The sequence below is a fragment of the Ostrea edulis genome, chromosome 5, assembly GCF_947568905.1.
Source record: "Ostrea edulis chromosome 5, xbOstEdul1.1, whole genome shotgun sequence".
Lineage (NCBI taxonomy): Eukaryota > Metazoa > Mollusca > Bivalvia > Ostreida > Ostreidae > Ostrea > Ostrea edulis.
In genome coordinates this window covers 34,514,843-34,534,025 of record NC_079168.1, presented here as the reverse complement: position 1 = coordinate 34,534,025, position 19,183 = coordinate 34,514,843, and the positions used below count along the sequence as shown (strand labels likewise).

The following is a 19,183-nucleotide window of genomic DNA, read 5'->3' as shown; positions in this document are numbered from 1 at the left end:
GAAACATTTATCAATAAACCAATAATGACAAATGTCCAATTGATCAACCAACCATCATGCAAAATTTACTTGGAATCAGGACTACCGGTATGTGTGAACATTACAATGTCAGAAGAGACAATCGCATATTGCAGGTCCAAATATTACAATGGACAAAGTGTATCTTAATAATACTTCCATACACATGTCCTCCATTGCAGTTTTCCCGGCTGACCTGATTTTAATAAAAAAAAATCTTGCCTATTCAGTATCTCCTGAACTATTTAAGAGCTTCATGTTTTGCATATGGATTCTTACATATCATACCATGACTTTGATCTTATCCAGCACAGCAAGATCATATTGGTGTTCATCTCTGCTATGTAAATTCATTTTCAGTTATGTTGAGATCCTTTGGGTCCACAATATGGGGTCAAAATTTTTCATGGGAATAAAGATTAATTTTAAAAAATCACAACGGCACAGCCAAAATGAGCGATGTGTTTTTTAAAACTACAATTATTACCGTATATACTCGCCTATAGGTCGGTTATATATTTTTAAGTCATCGAGGACACAAAGTGGGGTTGAAGGATACAAGAAGGGCAGACAGAGGGATCCAAACTTAGTTTGCAATGCATATAATTATTCTTCAAGTTTATCTGCTATATATGCAGGAATAAAGAAGATATTTAAATATGTGTATTTTCGGCTCAGGGGTCCAATTCCCCATTACTCGGGTCACAATTTACTGATTTAGGTTAAGTCACCATCTTTGGACTACTGTATTTGTACTAGTTTTAGATTATCTAAACTTTGGGACTAATGTACTATAGTGTAATCATGATTTAGTGCATGCTTCTTCTATGTATAAAAAAAAGAATTTTCTATTTTAGTGCAACCACAAATTAGCTTTAATTGTATCGCTACTAAAGGTGTTAAAATATGAATCCTTCAAAAATAACCACACATATATCTTCCAGTTACTATGTCTTCTCTATAAGGTCATTTCACTGTCTGAGGCACTTCCAGGAATATAGCACAATTCTATACAAACAGGTTCTTCCTTCCAACAGATGAAGAGTCAAAAGTTGAATTACCCTTGCTATGCAAGTGGAAAAACGAAACATAAGTAGAGAAAAGAAATACAAGTCGGTGTAATAAATCCCATTTTTATTAACAGATGTATGTTCATTACTACATTTAATACAATTTTAAACCAACAGTCAATAATTTAATAGGTTTTCATGCATTAACAAACCAGTCACTAACACCGTGGGTGGTCACTATAAACATTTAATAATGACGTCTGAAGAGTTGTACCGCTATAGCCTATTTGTAATAATACATGTAATCATCATATGGTTACGGGGACTTTGGCATCTCAGTTGTGATCTCAGTATTGTTCACTTCTAGTAGCTCCTTCCAAACAGAGTGAAGAACTTGGCATCTCTCTTGCAGTCTGGATGGATACACTTTGTGCCTGATTTTAAAGTCTCCGGTTGTTTGAAGGGAATACACAGACCTTTTGCTCCCATGGCGGGGGCTCCCTCCTCAACCACTGCATCCCTACAAAAAGGGGGAAAACTTTACATAAACAAGTCAACCACACAAGTTGCTTAAGACCTACGAGTTGTACATTGTGCTGTCCTGACCCGATTTTACTGCGTATGAATACCTTGCACTATCTTTCTTGATCTTCTCTTCACAATCTTCGTCCCCACAGAACGGTGCTTGGATTATCTTCTTGTTGTCCAGAGAATCGCAGAAGTGTTTCCACTGGTGAGAAACAATCATGTGACTGTCCAAGTCCAACTTAGCTCTGAAATAGAAAATCAGTTTTAGCTCGTAAGCCTGAAAGCTAACCTGATCCACATAAGGATTTTCTCACAAATTTACTGAGCAAATACTTTGAGTTATAGCAACCTGCAATACAAATTCAGATCTGGTTAATACCACATGTCATGAACTACAAGAAGAGAATTTGTCTCACAATAGTAACCTCCTTAGAAGAACTTTTATACTAACTCTGATAATTTAACATGCAGTCCTGTTGGTGGAGTTGAAAGCCAGCATGTCTTCGAAAAGAACACCCACACATGGCCTATGACTCATTTAAGCTAATAATACTAACAATATAAAATAATGTCCATATTTGTACCCAGTTTTCTTGTCTCCCCCCCCCCCCCCCCCCCCCCCAACTCTCTACAGAGTTTTCCCCAGGTTTGAGTTTGTCCCAAAGACATGGAGGAACATAACTGGTTTAGACTGCAGACTTGCCTATTAAAAAGACTGTCCTGGATGTTTTTAAGTAGATCTGCAAGTTGTTTATCAATGTTTTCTCTCTTTAGAATCATTTTCTCTGAAGTATCTCGTCTAACGGCTACCAGTTGGTTTTGTTTGATGTCACGGGGTCCAAGTTCCACTCGAATTGGTACTCCCTACAAAAGACATTGTGTAAAGAAAATATTTTTTGTTAACTGAATCAAACTTTCATTTACACACATTAATCTATAAAATTTATACTATAATAGCCTGTTTCAATACTAATGCAATATGAAATAGTGTTGTAGACGGCAATTAGAAATATTTTTTTAAACATGTATATTGTATTTGTAAAAATCATGCATACTACCATTGATAAGAATAATCAGTTATTATCATTAGTGTTGAATAATCAGAAAAATTCATAATCGATAATTGGTTAAAATCAGAAGAAATGTATCGTCCAATGATTGATATAATCAGTATTTACATGTAGTTTTTCGGTTATTTCTTTTTAGTTTTATGGATATGTGCAACATACACACATCTATTAGCCTATTAATGAGGAATGAAGTGTTTTTTTCTAGCCATGACATCGAGATTGGCTTTACTTTTAAGAAACCCCAGGAATTTCCAGACTTCTCACTCTGACTTGGTTTTCCCTGGGTAGGGATATATATCAAGTTATCAACTAATCCGATAATCCTCCGACTCTTACCCCCACTTTTACATCGATAAGAGTCAGAGGAATCTTTCCCTGGGTAGTGATATATATCAAGTTATCAACTAATCCTCCCATGGGGATCTGGGTTAGAATAGGTCCTCAGTACCCCCTTGCTTGTCGTCAAAGGCGACTAAACGGGGCGGTCCTTCGGATGAGACCATAAAAACCGAGGCCCGGTGTCACAATAAAAATCCCTCCCTGCTCAAAGGCCGTAAGTGCCGAGCATAGGCCTAAATTTTGCAGCCCTTCACCGGCAATGGTGATGTCTCCATATGAGTGAAATATTCTCAAGAGGGACGTTAAACAATATTCAATCAATCAACTAATCCAATAATCCCTCGACTCTTAACCCCGCTTTTATATTGATAAGTGTCTGAGAAATCTTGGATCTTGGTAGGGATATATATCAAGTTATCAACTACATGTAATCCGACAATCCTCCGACTCTTACCCCCACTTTTATATCAGTAAGAGTCAGAGGAATCTTTCCCTCGATAGGGATATATATCAAGTTATCAACTAATCCGATAATCCTCAGACTCTTATCCCCGTTTTTATATCGGTAATATCGATAATTGGAAGGTGAAGATAACAAACATCGACAAACCAAAAATGATTGTTTTCATCACTAATTATCATCATAAAGTTTTGGTGAAGAGACATCTGTCTGCAAGTTAAATGAGCAGTCACTAAATACCTTAAGCTCCCAGTGGTTAAATTTCCAGCCCGGTGAGTAGTTGTCCCTCAGGTCGGTTCGGGTTCTGATATCGGCTGCCAACAGCTCCTTCTTCAGGGCCTCACATTTATCCATCAGATCCTGCTCGTCTGACTTGGACAGATTGGCTGTTATTCCACAGGGAACAATGATCACCTGTCACAGAGACCATAGGTAAGAAACAAGAGGCTTAGATTGCGAGTGTAAAACAAGAGGTTCATGAGTTTTAATGATCACCTGTCACAGAGATAGTGAGCATGATACAGGAGTCTTATTCATTATCATATTGAGTAAAGATGATTTAAAAATCAGATTAATATTGGTGGTTTAGGTCCCATTCCAAAGGATCGAACATAAAGTGTTTCTGTTTCCCTATTCCCATATGACGTGTCATGAATGTCTATCAAAGCTTGTTAAATTGTTCCATAGTTAGAGAAGATGAAAATGTGTAAAAGTTAATTGAAAATGAATAGCAGTACTTAAGTGTCTGACTTAGTGACCTTGAACATAGGTAAAACATATATTCAATCACTGTGATGAATATTTGCATGAAGTTTCACAAAGATTTTCTGAGGTCCAATGGACTTCAACCAGACACTCCATCTTGTGGGCAACACAACAAAAAGGATTGCATTTACTAACATGAAAAGGAATTTGCAAGTAAAACACCCTGGTTTCAGCTCCCCCTTTCAAACTATTTTATGAAACTACTGAAATCTACCAACACAATGCTATCGAACTGTACCTGGACACTGGCGACATTAGGTGGCAGCACTAGTCCGGTGTTGTCGCCATGAACCATACACATAACTCCAATGGTTCGAGTTGTCAGACCCCAAGAATTCTGATACACAAACTGTTTCTCCAAAGTTTCTTGGTCTTGGATACAAATCTCAAACATCTTGGAGAAATTCTGTCCTAAGTGATGAGATGTTCCTCCCTGCACGTGGAGAAAAGTCGAGAAAATTAAGTCTGATTTTAAAAAGCTACTTTGAATTTCACAAAACTACCCAACTTTGACATTAAATTTGTTTTTATAAAAGTAAAATGCAGTATCATTTCAATACAGGAAGTGCAGCTTGGAGTCAGCTGACATTGCAAATGGAAATGTTCAAGTAATGGGGTGGTACCACGTTGTAAAATATATATGGCTTTTCTCAAATTCAGGCAATCATATACTGATACCCTACAGCACACTTAAACATAAGATTGACTAAGATCCCACTTTTACCTGTATAGCTCTTCCGCTAGCCGATATGTAGGCCTCTACTGTTGTGGTAAAGTCTCCCCCTGCAAACTTCTCGCGCTCAGTTTTCCTGCCCCTGACCACTGGGATAGCTAACAGATCCTCATACACTCTGGCATACAGTTCAAGTATAGCATATACCTAAAATCATCATTGTATTTCACATACAGTTCAAGTATAGCATATACCTAAAATCATCATTGTATTTCACATACAGTTCAAGTATAGCATATAACTAAAATCATCATTTATTTCACATACAGTTCAAGTATAGCATATACCTAAAATCATCATTGTATTTCACATACAGTTCAAGTATAGCATATACCTAAAATCATCATTTATTTCACATACAGTTCAAGTATAGCATATACCTAAAATCATCATTTTATTTCACATACAGTTCAAGTATAGCATATACCTAAAATCATCATTTATTTCCCATGTAGTAAAACTTATATAACTAGTGCCTTTATGAGTCACAAATCTTGAAATGAATAACCTGGTGTTAAATTTTATTCTGAATCAAATAATATGCAGTACAGATTTGTCTTTATAGGTTCATAAAAGAGTACTTTACTGGTTAAAAACTATTTATAATTTGACTCTAGATATGTTTTTTTCTAAATAAGTGACAATGTTTGTTCCTTACCTCCTCCTGAGCTTCCTCAGCTGTGGCAAATGCAGTATGTCCTTCCTGCCATAGAAATTCCCTGGTCCTAAGGAATGGCTGTGGATGTTTGAATTCCCACCTCTGTTGTTAATACAACAAAATTAAGATACTGAATAAAATCATTCTGCCAACAAAACAGAGAGCAATTTCATCATCACACATAATCTCAGCGAGATTCATCGAGGCTGGATATTTGGACTGACGAGGCGTCAATTCTCAGAAGAGGCATCAGTCCAAATATCCATCCTCGACGAATTTCGCTGAGGTTACATCACACATTGTCATGCACATGCACAGTATACAATGATGTAGCATAGTGTCAACTAGAACCGAGTACAGTGTCTTACCACAACATTACACCACTGTATACAATGATGTAACATAATGTCAACTAGTACCGAGTACAGCATCTTACCACAACATTACACCACTGTATACAATGATGTAACATAGTGTCAACTAGAACCGAGTACAGCATCTTACCACAACATTACACCACTGTATACAATGATGTAACTTAGTGTCAACTAGAACCGAGTACAGCATCTTACCACAACATTACACTACTGTATACAATGATGTAACATAGTGTCAACTAGTACCGAGTACAGCGTCTTACCACAACATTACACCACTGTATACAATGATGTAACATAATGTCAACTAGTACCGAGTACAGCATCTTACCACAACATTACACCACTGTATACAATGATGTAACATAATGTCAACTAGTACCGAGTACAGCATCTTACCACAACATTACACCACTGTATACAATGATGTAACATAATGTCAACTAGTACCGATTACAGCATCTTACCACAACATTACACCACTGTATACAATGATGTAACAGTGTCAACTAGTACCGAGTACAGCATCTTACCACAACATTACACCACTGTATACAATGATGTAACATAGTGTCAACTAGTACCGAGTACAGCATCTTACCACAACATTACACCACTGTATACAATGATGTAACAGTGTCAACTAGTACCGAGTACAGCATCTTACCACAACATTACACCACTGTATACAATGATGTAACAGTGTCAACTAGTACCGAGTACAGCATCTTACCACAACATTACACCACTGTATACAATGATGTAACATAGTGTCAACTAGTACCGAGTACAGCATCTTACCACAACATTACACCACTGTATACAATGATGTAACAGTGTCAACTAGAACCGAGTACAGTGTCTTACCACAACATTACACCATTGTATACAATGATGTAACAGTGTCAACTAGTACCGAGTACAGCATCTTACCACAACATTACACCACTGTATACATTGATGTAACATAATGTCAACTAGTACCGAGTACAGCATCTTACCACAACATTACACCACTGTATACAATGAAGTAACATAGTGTCAACTAGTACCGAACACAGTGTCTTACCACAACATTACACCACTGGTTCAGTTTTAATGGGAGATCTCTGTGAGACTTGATCCACTTGGCATATGAGGGGTACATCACAGTTTCACTTGTGGGACGGATAGCGATAGGTTCAGCCAAGTCGGATTTACCAGACTTTGTTACCCAGGCCACCTATAAAAAGAAAACCAAACAAATATAATCCACCTGAACTTAATCATCTGATTTTGACTGTCAAATTGTAGTACAGTTGAACCTGTTTAATCAAACACCTGTGTACTTTGTTTCACAGTGAATTCTATGTTCCTTACACTGTCTTTACATCCGACATACTGTCTAATCAATCACCTTCCCCCCAAGCATGTCAGAATAAACAAGTTTCACTGTACTCTCAGTAAATGAGTAGATTAGACTATAAATTCTTGATATATTGCTGAATAGTAAACTTGTCAAATAGCCAACAGTTTGGGAAAAAATCCTTGAATGTCATTTCTTAGTAAAAATATGGAAAACCAACCAAAAGAAGAACTGAAGTATGTTAATCACATGAAATATAGCCAGCATGTTAAGTTTCCATAAAAGTTGTATCTGGGTTTAATTTTCGTTTTTATGATATTCATGAATTCAAATCAATCATGAGAGAAGGAGACAGTAATCAGGAATACAAGATGGATTCTATTTTGCATGTAAACATTCGGTTTCCCTGTTCACTTTTTAAATACCTTACAGTCTATCTCAACAAAATATATAGTAAGTAGATCATGACTTTGTAAAAAGAGTTTTTATTCAGTTAAACCATACCTCTGGGGCAAAATCTGCAATGTGAGTTTTTTCTCGCTCCAGTGCTTGGTGGGATACAAACATGGGAAAATATGTATTTTCTACACCTAATTTCTTAATTTCTCTGTCAAAAAATTCTTTGATGCTCTCCCAAATGGAATATGACCAGGGTCGTAGAATGTAACAGCCACTAACATCGTAGTACTCGATCAATTCTGCTTTTGTAATGACCTGCATTAAAAAAATATATTTCAAAACAAGAATTGCTTGTGAAAAACTACCTGGTATCAAGGTCTCAGTGATGGCAAATCTGACTTTGACCTTGATAAATGATCCTGATCTTTACCAGTCACAAAACTTTAATCCTGAACTTTTAGATTTACAAAGTCTAAATTCTTTATTTTAAAATAGTTAAAATTGCAAACACACACTGATGGGCCTGAGATGATGTGCCCCTTGGCCTTTGCTATTTGGTACATAATAGTTCTAGAACATACAGATAAGATAGATTTAAGCTGTTGTGAAGACAGTGAAGACCACACAATGACTAACCTGTGAGTACCAGTCTGACAAGTTCTCCTCTTTCTTTGCTTCTAGGCCAAGTCTACCAAAAAACAAACAATAAATCCAAAAATGTTCATTTGGCATATATTCCTACACACAACATCAGAAGGAGTAGAGTTCTCTGATCGGCCCACCTTGTGATTTTTTTGTGATCTTTGGAGTCCTCCTGCACTTTGACTTCCTCTTTCTTCTCTGTGACTTTCTTGTCTTTTTTCTTCTCCTTCTTGTCTTTTCGGCCACCTCCAGATAGATCCTCTCCTGTTAGATCTTTGTACTGACTCTTCAGTGACAAGAGGACTTCTACAGCTTTCTTTACTTCATCCTAATGATGTGAATTCAAAATGAATCCTTTTGTTAGTATAACCATTACAACGGCCCCTTGCAGCATTTTATCAAATGCATCAGTTTAAATGTTAATGACATGATAATAAAAAATCTTGCACTGAATATTTGTAACCATCAAGTCGTAATTCAAAAGATTAGATTAACATGGCAGTCAATGCATATCCTAAATTTCTTTCTCATGTTAGAACCTTCACAAAGTTTGCTATAAATAATTCTTACAGTCAGGGGTCACACAAAGTTTGCTATAAATAATTCTTACAGTCGGGAGTCACAAGTAGAACTGTTGTTTAAATTCAAAATAAATCATCATGAATCTGAAAGGAAAGCTTCATTCAATTAATAGCCATTAATTCTCCTTTACCTCTGCTGCTTTGGAGGCCTTCAGTTGTCGCACTTTCTCGCCCTGGTCATCAATCTTCTTCTTCAGATTCCCTGCCTCATCAGCTGACATGACTTTAGGTGGTTCTGTCTTTTTGGGGGTGGATCCAGCAGGAGGTTGTGTCCAATCCTTCCCTGTAGCAGTTTTGTACTTGGCTTTCAACTGCAGTAATATTTGCACTTCTGCAGTCACTGTGTCCTAAAGAGGAAAGAATCCACTGGTTATTTTTGAGTAAAAGAATTTGTTCATTCCATTGGTCCTGTTAGTCAATATTTAAAAGTTTATTAATGAGATTACATTGATGACAAAAGTGTCTTTAAATATATTGGCAAAAATGTTAACAACAAAAATAACAATACAATAACATACTGTAAAACAACTTTTATTCGTGTGCAAGAAAATTTCACGAGATTCACGAGAACCTCATCGTCGTGAATATTTCTTGTTGCAAACCAGTCGGTGAATGTCTGTCATAGGCTCGATCGCGAAAATTACTCGCCGCGAACCAGTTTACCACAAGTGAATCGCGAAATAAAGTAGCCACGAATAATAGCTGGTATACATATATAAGGAGGCACAAGGGCATATTTGTGAAAAGTCTTATGTTTACAAGCAAATGGCATCTCATTTCTTAAAGACATTTAATAAAACAAAGCAGACAATATGTAATATGACAATTAATAGCTAAGTTTTCATGTCAAAGATGTAGAGCACTCTGTATCAATAAACAAACATGTTTTGTCTGGAAAACATCTGTATGCAGTGTTTGACCTTGCCTGAGACCAACATATAATCGAGAGGATCGATAAATTCAAAACATAGTCTTCCGTTGTGCCAGTAAAATCATAATGTTAGATTTAAGAAAAACCAAGACCTTTACCCATGATAGACCAGGTTAAAAAACTAAAAATCTAAATAGAAAAATAAAAATGACTTCCAATTTCATTAGGAAATGGTTTTATGAACCAGTTAGGAGGCCTACATCAAAGGATGTCCACCCAGTAACAGTTGTTCTAGATGAAGAGTCTGTGTAATTGTTATTGATGTTGCAGTTAATTCATAGAAAGCTATTGAGGATTGTGACTTTTATTAATTAAAATCAAAATAAATTACCAAAATTTTAATTTTAATGATTTTTAATAGTAAAAGTTATGTGACACATTACATTTTATCTTGAGTCATCAGAACAGACAAATCTGGTACAGGACCAGTAACTCTGCATGTTTTACTGCTCCTGTCGACTTGAGCGAGTTAAAATGTATAATAAGCTGTGAACACTGTATGGTTTGGTTTACAATATCAAAAATATTTCTACTGGAACTTCGCATAAACATACAGTAAAACACAGTTATAGTGAACCTCCAGGGCCAGCAAAAACCAAAGTTCATTATATCCAATAAAATTTTCGGTATTTTCCCCTCATAAGGGAATACATATGCAATAAGCATGAATTAATTCATTAGAAGAGTGTTTACTGTATACTTTCCTCTGAATGTATCATATTCTTTACAACAAAGTAAAATATGCCGTTCATCTTCAATGAAATTGTTACAACTGTAACACAAGAGACTCATGGGCTACATCACTCACCTGAGTCACCTTTAAAGATTTTCCCTATATATTTGCATGTAAATATTTGATCTCTATTGTGGCCCAAACCTACACTCGGGGGCCATAATGTTAACAAACTTGAATCTGACCTATGTCAGGAAGGTTTCATGTAAATGTAAACTTCTCTGGCCCAATGGTTCTTGAAAAGGAAATTTAAAAAATAAATTCCATACATATTTGTATGTAAAACTTTGATCCCTTATTGTGGCCCAACCCTACCCCAAGGTAGGGGTGTGTATTGCTCAAGATTTTCCGATATGATACGATACAATATTTTCTGATGCGATATCCGATATATTGGATATACAATGTAGTTAAGCATTTTCTGAAGTAAAATATCAAAATTTAAAAAAATGAAGTGGTTTTTAATATCTTTTATTTCATAACAAAACAATGACAATTAAAGTCTGAAGAAACTCCAATGTCACAATGTAAAAGCGGGGATTAAAGTCTGAGAAATCTCCGATGTGTCACAATGTTAAAGCGGGTATTAAAGTCTGAGGAATCTCTGATGTCACAATGTAAAAGCGGGTATCAAAGTCTGAGGAATCACTGATGTCACAATGTAAATGCGGGTATTAAAGTCTGAGGAATCTACGTGTTCCTGTTAGAGGCTATTTTTAAATTATGAACTTCGATCCCGACTATTAAAAGGGCTATTTTTAAACCCGACATTATATTGTATCGTATCGTTGAAACACCGTATCGTATATCACTGGACAGGCGTATACCGGTACATTTCGATATATTGATTCACCCCTACCCCAAGGGCCATGATTTTTTAACAAACTTGAATCTGCATTATGTCAGGAAACTTTTCTGGCCCAGTGGTTCTTGAGAAGATGATTTTTTAAAAAGATTTTCACTGTATATTTGTATGTAAAACTTTCATCCCCTATTGTGGCCCCAACATACTCCTGGGGGCCATGGTTTTAACAAACTTAAATCTCCACTATGTCAGGAAGCTTTCGTGTAAATTTCTTCTGGCCCATTGGTTCTAGAGAAGATTTTTAAATGACTCCACCCTAATTTTGCATTTTTGTGATTATCTCTCTTTGAAGGGGGTATGGTCCTTCATTTCAACAAACTTGAATCCCCTTCACTCATGGATGATTTGTACCAAGTTTGGTTGAAATTGGCCCAGAGGTTCTGAGAAGATGAAAATGTGAAAAGTTTACAGACAGATGAATGGACAGACAGACTAAAGGTGATCAGAATAGCTCACTTGAGCTTTCAGCTCAATGAGCTAAAAAATGTAGACCATGAGAAATAAATGTCCTTTCATACCTACCAATTTCAATTAACAAACAACGAGAACTAATTCTCAGCTTTGTCAAATTGGAGCATAGATATTTATTGCTAGAAAATCTCAATTATGGCTTTACTTTCCTTACTCTTTCTAACAAAACTTTCATTCTCATCATTTGAGAACCCATTCATAGTCAACATGAGGAAAATCCTTCTGTACAAAGATTTTTTTTTTCTGCCATGATATAAATCCACTTTAAAAAGAGCAATGTTTTTATCAAAAACATTTTGTAACACTACCTTGACGTATTTATCTCAAGCATTGTTCAACATGAGTTTGCATAGTTCAATGGACAGCGGATTATGTAACAAGTTATAATCTAACAACTAGAATAGAAGATTTCCTGTGGAACACCTAAAAACATTTTTTAAATTTTGTGCTTTTTCAAAAGGTGTCCTATATAAGCCAGATTTGAAATCAGTGATCCATACTCCTGAACTATATGTCAGAATTGGGACGATCATTGCATCAGACAAACTTTATACGAAAAATTCAGTAGTATATTTCATTTTAAGGAAAAACAGCCTTCCTTACAGTGCTCTTATATTTTAAGCTAGGTGTTCAGAGGCTGATTTCAAAATACCATTTACACTAAGCATGCTAAGATATTTATATTTATTTACATTTTCTACAATATTGTTATCATTGTAGAATTCCATACAGATTGGGGTTTTTTTTCTTCTTGGAATTGGAAAAAAAAATATTGACTGTTAGTACATAGGAATGCAACTCCTCCTCCTGAAAATCTAATGGTCATCCCGGCTCAGTTTGTACAGGGCATCTGTACGTACCATGAGAGAATATACATTTCTTATCCATGTTATCTAGCTTACTATGTACAGATAAGTCCATTTTTACACTGAAATAACTCTCATTTGGAAGATGATGCAATAGGATTCACCATACAGTTACATCTAATCATGCCATTCTTTTGTATAGTCTTTTTCAAGCTAGCAAACTCCTTAAAGCACTGAGGCCTCTGTTAAGTGCCTGTTTCAGTCCACAAGCACATGTAACCAATCCTTGTGATATTTTGCATGGAGAATCACCTATGGGTGCTATCTCCATTTACAAAATATTTCAATAAAATATCCATGCATGTTATTTTTATACAGTGCCACCTATTCAAGGCATATGGGTCTCAATTACCAAGCCAAAATACAGCATTTTCAGCTATTTTAACTTGGAGATAACATGTATTTCTTGTTTTACATAACAAACCTATCCTTTTGACACTTTTTGTTACATGTTTATTATTTGTTCTACTTTTGGGGCTCTGAATAAGAAATACCATAAACAAACACTATTAATATATATTCTATTTCAGTAATATATGATATATAGGCACATGAACAATAAATCATGACTCCCAGGAAAAGTGATGGGAACAAAAGCATAATGACACATATACAAAGTTAATGTATAAAGAACAAATTTACAACTCTAAAGTGCAGAAGTTTGTGACAGCTGTTGATAGTAATTAGAAACCCCAACACCACCAGGTGCATGTCAGGACATAAATATTGCTATGGGAATTAAATGATTGTTGCTAAGACCCCTTCTGTAAAAAGGATACAAATAAAAATGATCTACCTGAATAAGAAAGCCACTGTGAATGTATCTTGTTATAAACTAGGTTTCACAATGCTCAAAATACCTGTGTGCTTTACACACCAATACACGTGGCGGAGCTATTTTTGAAACAACTTGACCTACTTCCACTTCCTCAATGGAAATAACATTCAGAGCTAGCATAAATTTCATAGCCACACTATAATGCCATTTTTCAATTTTATTTAAAACAAAATAGATAAATTCACTAATTTAATTAATATTACAAAATCGCATACACCAATTGACCAATTGTAAATTATTGAATGTATGATATTCTAAAAATGTCTTTAGGTTTTCACTTCAAATTATCATTTTCACAGTCTCTCTCTCTCTCTCTCTCCATACATATATATAAAAATTGCAATTTTAGTGTAAAATCACACACATATATAATATGATTCTTTTTAAAAAAAAAAAAACATCAGCAAGACTAGAACTCAAGATCTTTTTTTTTTTTTTTTTTTAATTAATATTTCAAATGGAAAGGAGAAGGAATAATAAATATATTTAACAATATGCTGTATTTCACTTAGAAAACAAAGTAACATAATATTACTCATCCTTATTAAATGTCAATGAATTAAGAACAAATCTTACCAGAGTATTTTTTATCAGTTATAACTGTTCCTAATAATTTTCTATTTGAATTTTCATTCCTTTTATAGATAAACTTGTCTGGTTTGATGATGAAATCAGCTCTTATTATAATTAGGTCTGAGAGAAATGATGCAATGAATGGATGTTTTATTATCATGCTTGGGTACTGTTTGGGTGGTAATGTTAGGGTCATCATAAGGTTTTGTAGTATAAACATTTGGAGTAATTCTAGGACAAGAATTAAAAGATTTTCTAGGTTGCTGGTAAATTTATACATGTATATATATTTGTGTGTTACCATAATATGTGAAAAGAATCATGTAAAATGTAATATATCACAATGAGCAGAATTCCTATATATAACTCATGTTGTCTTAAAAAGCATAATTGATATACATGTACATTCAGATGAACAACGCTATGAGGGGCTGACAGGATAAAAAGGGAGGGGAGGAGAGGAGAGCAAGGGAATGGTACAAAGAGCTGGGAAAGGAGAAGGAAAATGAATGGAAGAGAAGGGAAGGAAAGGAGATGGAGGAGGAAGAGATGGAGACATGAGAGGGAAATAAAATGGATGGATAAAGGAAGAAAAGTGAAGAAAGAGGGAAGGAAAGTTGATGGAGAAGGAGAAATGAGAGGGAAATAAAATGGATGGAGAAGGAAGAAAAGTGAAGGAAGAGGGAAGGAAAGGTGATGGAGGAGGAAGAGATGGAGACATGAGAGGGAAATAAAATGGATGGAGAAGGAAGAAAATGGAAGGAAGAGGGAAGGAAAGGTGATGGAGAAGGAGAAAGGAAGGAAAAGGGATAGAGGAGGAAAAGATGAAGGCAAGGAGATGGAGGAGGAAGAGAAGGGAAGGGAGAGAGAAAGAAAAGGGATGGAGAAGGAGGAAAAGGAGAGGGAAGGAAAAGGGAATGGAGGAGAATGGGAAGGGAGAGAGAAGGGAGGGATGAAAAATTGATGGATGAGGAAGAGATAAAGGAAAGGAGATGGATGAAGAAGAGATGGGATAGTGACAAAGAAGGGGAGGGGTGAAGAGAAGGGGGAGGAGGAAGAGAGAAGGAAGGGCTAAAGGGAGGGGGAAAGGAAAGAGAGAGAGAGAGAAAGGGACAGGAGGAGGGAGGAAGGGGATGAGAGATGGAAGATGTGGACCCCATCCAAACACACCCACCCAGTATATAGTCGGTTAAAGAGCTCTTAGCTCATGTTTATTGTTTACCTGTATATAGTTCCGACTTTAAATAAAAATTACTTACTTACTTACTTACCCCAACATCACCTATGAATCAAATTGTCTCAAGCTATGCAATGTGACAGCAACTTCATATTTATCATGTACTAAGATCAAACAGAATGATACAAAGTATAAAAAATATGAGAGGCCAACAGGCCTCATTGGTCATCTGAGTATTAGTTAAAAGTACCACTAGCCCCAAATATATGATAATTTCCTTTATGTTAACGTGTTGACTATACAGATCTATAGATTATGTGATCGAGTCCAGCTGGGGTTTTAATTTTTTCAGATTATTTTCTACTAAAACTGGGTTTTTAAAAAAGTAAATAAGGTAAATTTAAAGTTTTCAATTTCAAAATATCATTGCACATATCTTCCATATCAGATTTCTCATGTGTGTAATTCCTTACTGTATTCCACACGAGAATATTTGCATAGCACCCTTGTGGGTCTTTAAAAAAAGATAATTTTTGAAGTATTATATTTTCCTGAGCAAAACTTTCAACCCAGAGTGGACCCTAACCTTACCCAAGGGGTAAAGATGTGAACTTTAGTCTATACCACATGATGCTTGCATATGAATTGACAAATTGTACATTTGTGGTTCTTAAGAAATTTGAATATATCCCTGTGTAAAACTGGTTTCACTCTGGCCATGGGTTCATGGAATGAAGAAACTTGAATCTGCATTATATAATAAAGTTTTCTCATAAGTTTTATTGCATCTGGCACAGACATTGTTGAGAAGAAAAATTCTAAACAACCCAACCTATTTTTATCATTTATTCAATTATCTCCCCTTGGAACAGGGCATGGTCCTTCATCTGTGGAAACTTGAACTCCCTTTACCCGAGGACATTGTGTAACAAGTTCAGTTGACATTTATTAGTCAAAAACATACATGTATCTTTCATTTGGAAGGAGATTTGAATTTCAGTACACAAATTTCAAAACCTCTCATTTGGGAAGATATTTATGGGGTGGTTGACCCTTTTTGACCCTAAGACAGCATCGTCAGCACAAATTGTACTTTTTGTTGGAAATTAGATGGTTTGTATGTATGTGCATGCCATGTGTTTTTTATGTGCTTTTATAAAATATGATAGTCGGTTAAAAAGCTCTACAGAGCTTGTGTTGATCTCTTGTATGTAGGAGGGCGAGTCAATAAGTAACCAGCCTAACTTATTTCCAGTTGAGATCAATCTAATTAAAATTAGATCCAAGAATATGCTCACAATCGCTACATTAGGATCTGACATAACCCCATAGGGGATCATGTCCGCATGACCTTTCGCTTGGAATATTCATGAGAACTATCAGCCAGTCAGATTGTGCCATACTGACAATGATGGCTATTTAGGCGGTTCCTGGCAATTCGTAAACAAATTGCTGTAATTTCTCTCCCATGAAGTTTATTCCACACTGTAAAATTGTATATTCTCGCATAATGAATTTTAAACTTTCGCAATAATGCCTAATCTATTCCGTTCATACAAACAACAAAGCGTACGATATGAAATACGCTCAAATTAAATTGTGAATTCCGATTTATGTATGAATAGGGATGGGTACGATTTTAATAGTTTTCAAGATGGTTTACTTAAATAACGCGAGGAATATAACGCCAGTCGATGTAAACGGTGCATTGTGACGTCGCATCTAGCTGTGATGTGTTTTCTTTCAAACCAAACAATCGCAGCCATTTTCCTTGAATTGTGAACATCGATGATTTCAAAGCCGACGCGCTGATTGGCTGACATAAAGTTCATCTGAACATAACCCCTAATCGGGTTATGTCAGATCTACTTACGCAGAGTATACGGCGCAGATTTAAGAAGTCTGATTTTAATTAGATTGGGTTGAGATCCACCTCTTCTTTTTCGATGTAATTGCCCTCTAGTCTGATGCACTTAGATCAATGGTGTTCAAGTGCCATCAGTCCAAATCTGAAAAAGGCAGGGTCCTTTCCATTGACCCACTCCTCAACTGCCGTCACGACTTCTTCATCAGACCGGAAATGACGTCCACATATATCCTTTTTCAAGTTTGGGAATAGCAAGAAGTTGCTAGGGCAGGCGAATAGGCATGATGTGGTATTAATTTATACCTGTTTCGCTCTACAGCATCCATTACATCTTTGCAAATATGGACTCTAGCGTTATCCTGTTGCAGCAAAACAATTTTAGAGAGTTTACTTCAGCGTTTTTCACAGATGGCGGTTCTCAGCTGGTCTAGCAAGTTTGCATAGTACACTCCAGTTATTGTACTTCTCTTGGGTCAAAAGTACAATAACACAATAACACCTTTTGCTAAATACTGTGGCCATCACCTTGCCAGCAGATGGTTGAGTCTTGAACTTCTTTGGCCTCAGGGATCCAGGCCCTACCCACCGATGAAAATCATCTTTTGACCTGAAACGCTTCAACAAGGCGCTGCATACTGATGCTCTGGTTGCCATTTGCTCATTGCTAAGGGATTTGGGGATCCGACGGGCTGTCAGCTTGCACATACCAAAATGATCATGCAAGATTGTTGAAACGCTACCATGTGAAATGCCTAATGCCTGCACTATTTCTTCCACCTGAATTCGCCTATCAGAGTATACCAGATCCCAAACTTTCTTACACATTTTGGGGCCTCCGTGGCCGAGTGGTTAGAGCATCGCAGTCCAAATCAAACGACCTCTCACCTCTGGTCGGCGCGGGTTCGAATCCCGCTCGCGCCGGTAAGTGAGAAAGTTTTCCAGTTTACTTTGGTCTCTTCCCAGGTACACTGTATCAGGTTCTGTCTTCCACCAATAAAAAAAACTGGGCGCCACCAGATAACTGAAAAATTGTTGAGTGTGGCGGAAAACATCAATCAATCAATCTTACACATTTCTTCTTCGGTGGCATCCAGTGGGCGTCCAGACATGGCTTCATCTTCTAAAGACGTTCTGCCGCATTTGAATTCCCCTACCCAGAATTTAACCTGAGCATCAGATGGTGCAGAAGACCCATAAACATCGGTTAACTCACCGTGTATTTCCTTGCCTATTCTACCTTTTAAATACAAGTACCGAATTTTTGCACGGTACTCAACTTTAGATGAAAAGCATGCCTTTGCATCACTAGCTATGTTTGACATTCAATATCTTATTAAAGAATGACTCAATACTCGTGCAATTTTGTACCCAGGTATAAAACATGTATTGAAAGAAGGCATGAAAATCGTGACTGTCTCAGTCAATTAGAAATGGGATAGGCTGGTTACTTATTGACTTGCCCTCGTAATTAGTGAAGACTTTAATTAAAATTTACTTACTTGGAAAACAATTGATTTATTAATCAAAATAATTGGAAGAGTCATACTGATTTCATTACCACATTAATGATAATTGGAATACATTAAGATACACAAATTTTGGAGTTATGGAGAGGATACATATACATGTAGGCATTGCCTCTTGTCCAATCCTTTTCTTCTGAATTAAGTATTGTATTATCAAAGGAATTTGGAGTCATTCCTTGCATGATCACCTAAAATCCTAATTTTCCAAGCTTTCACTTCAATTTCAAGTTACATTTTAGATACTTGTCTTACTATTATAATAGTATAACTGAGTAGGAATCTTTTTTATTTATAGATTTCATTCATAAACTATCAGTCTGGAACATAATGAAAAATAATAAGATTACAGTTTTACATAATATACACTGTAGATGCTATCATATAGAGATGATGAGAGATCATAATGAAATT

At 36.1% G+C, this 19,183-nt stretch overlaps 1 protein-coding gene across 3 annotated transcripts in view; it reads right to left on the bottom strand.

The window, feature by feature from the left end:
• Nucleotides 1-1,137: 1,137 nt before the first annotated feature.
• LOC125650346 (bifunctional glutamate/proline--tRNA ligase-like) overlaps nucleotides 1,138-19,183 on the bottom strand; it is a 39,251-nt gene continuing 21,205 nt past the window's right edge. For 2 of the 3 annotated variants that reach the window (XM_048878564.2, XM_056165890.1), the window contains 12 exons: nucleotides 9,057-9,272; nucleotides 8,485-8,672; nucleotides 8,339-8,390; nucleotides 7,808-8,017; nucleotides 7,028-7,180; nucleotides 5,582-5,683; nucleotides 4,915-5,070; nucleotides 4,429-4,623; nucleotides 3,666-3,839; nucleotides 2,260-2,420; nucleotides 1,658-1,801; nucleotides 1,138-1,548 (listed from right to left, as the gene is read on the bottom strand). In XM_048878564.2, coding sequence (XP_048734521.2) covers nucleotides 1,392-1,548; nucleotides 1,658-1,801; nucleotides 2,260-2,420; nucleotides 3,666-3,839; nucleotides 4,429-4,623; nucleotides 4,915-5,070; nucleotides 5,582-5,683; nucleotides 7,028-7,180; nucleotides 7,808-8,017; nucleotides 8,339-8,390; nucleotides 8,485-8,672; nucleotides 9,057-9,272 — 1,908 coding nt within the window. In that variant the 3' untranslated portion in view covers nucleotides 1,138-1,391. Of the gene's footprint in view, nucleotides 1,549-1,657; nucleotides 1,802-2,259; nucleotides 2,421-3,665; nucleotides 3,840-4,428; nucleotides 4,624-4,914; nucleotides 5,351-5,581; nucleotides 5,684-7,027; nucleotides 7,181-7,807; nucleotides 8,018-8,338; nucleotides 8,391-8,484; nucleotides 8,673-9,056; nucleotides 9,273-19,183 lie in introns of those variants that run through there. The other variant, XM_056165891.1, reaches the window with a different exon arrangement.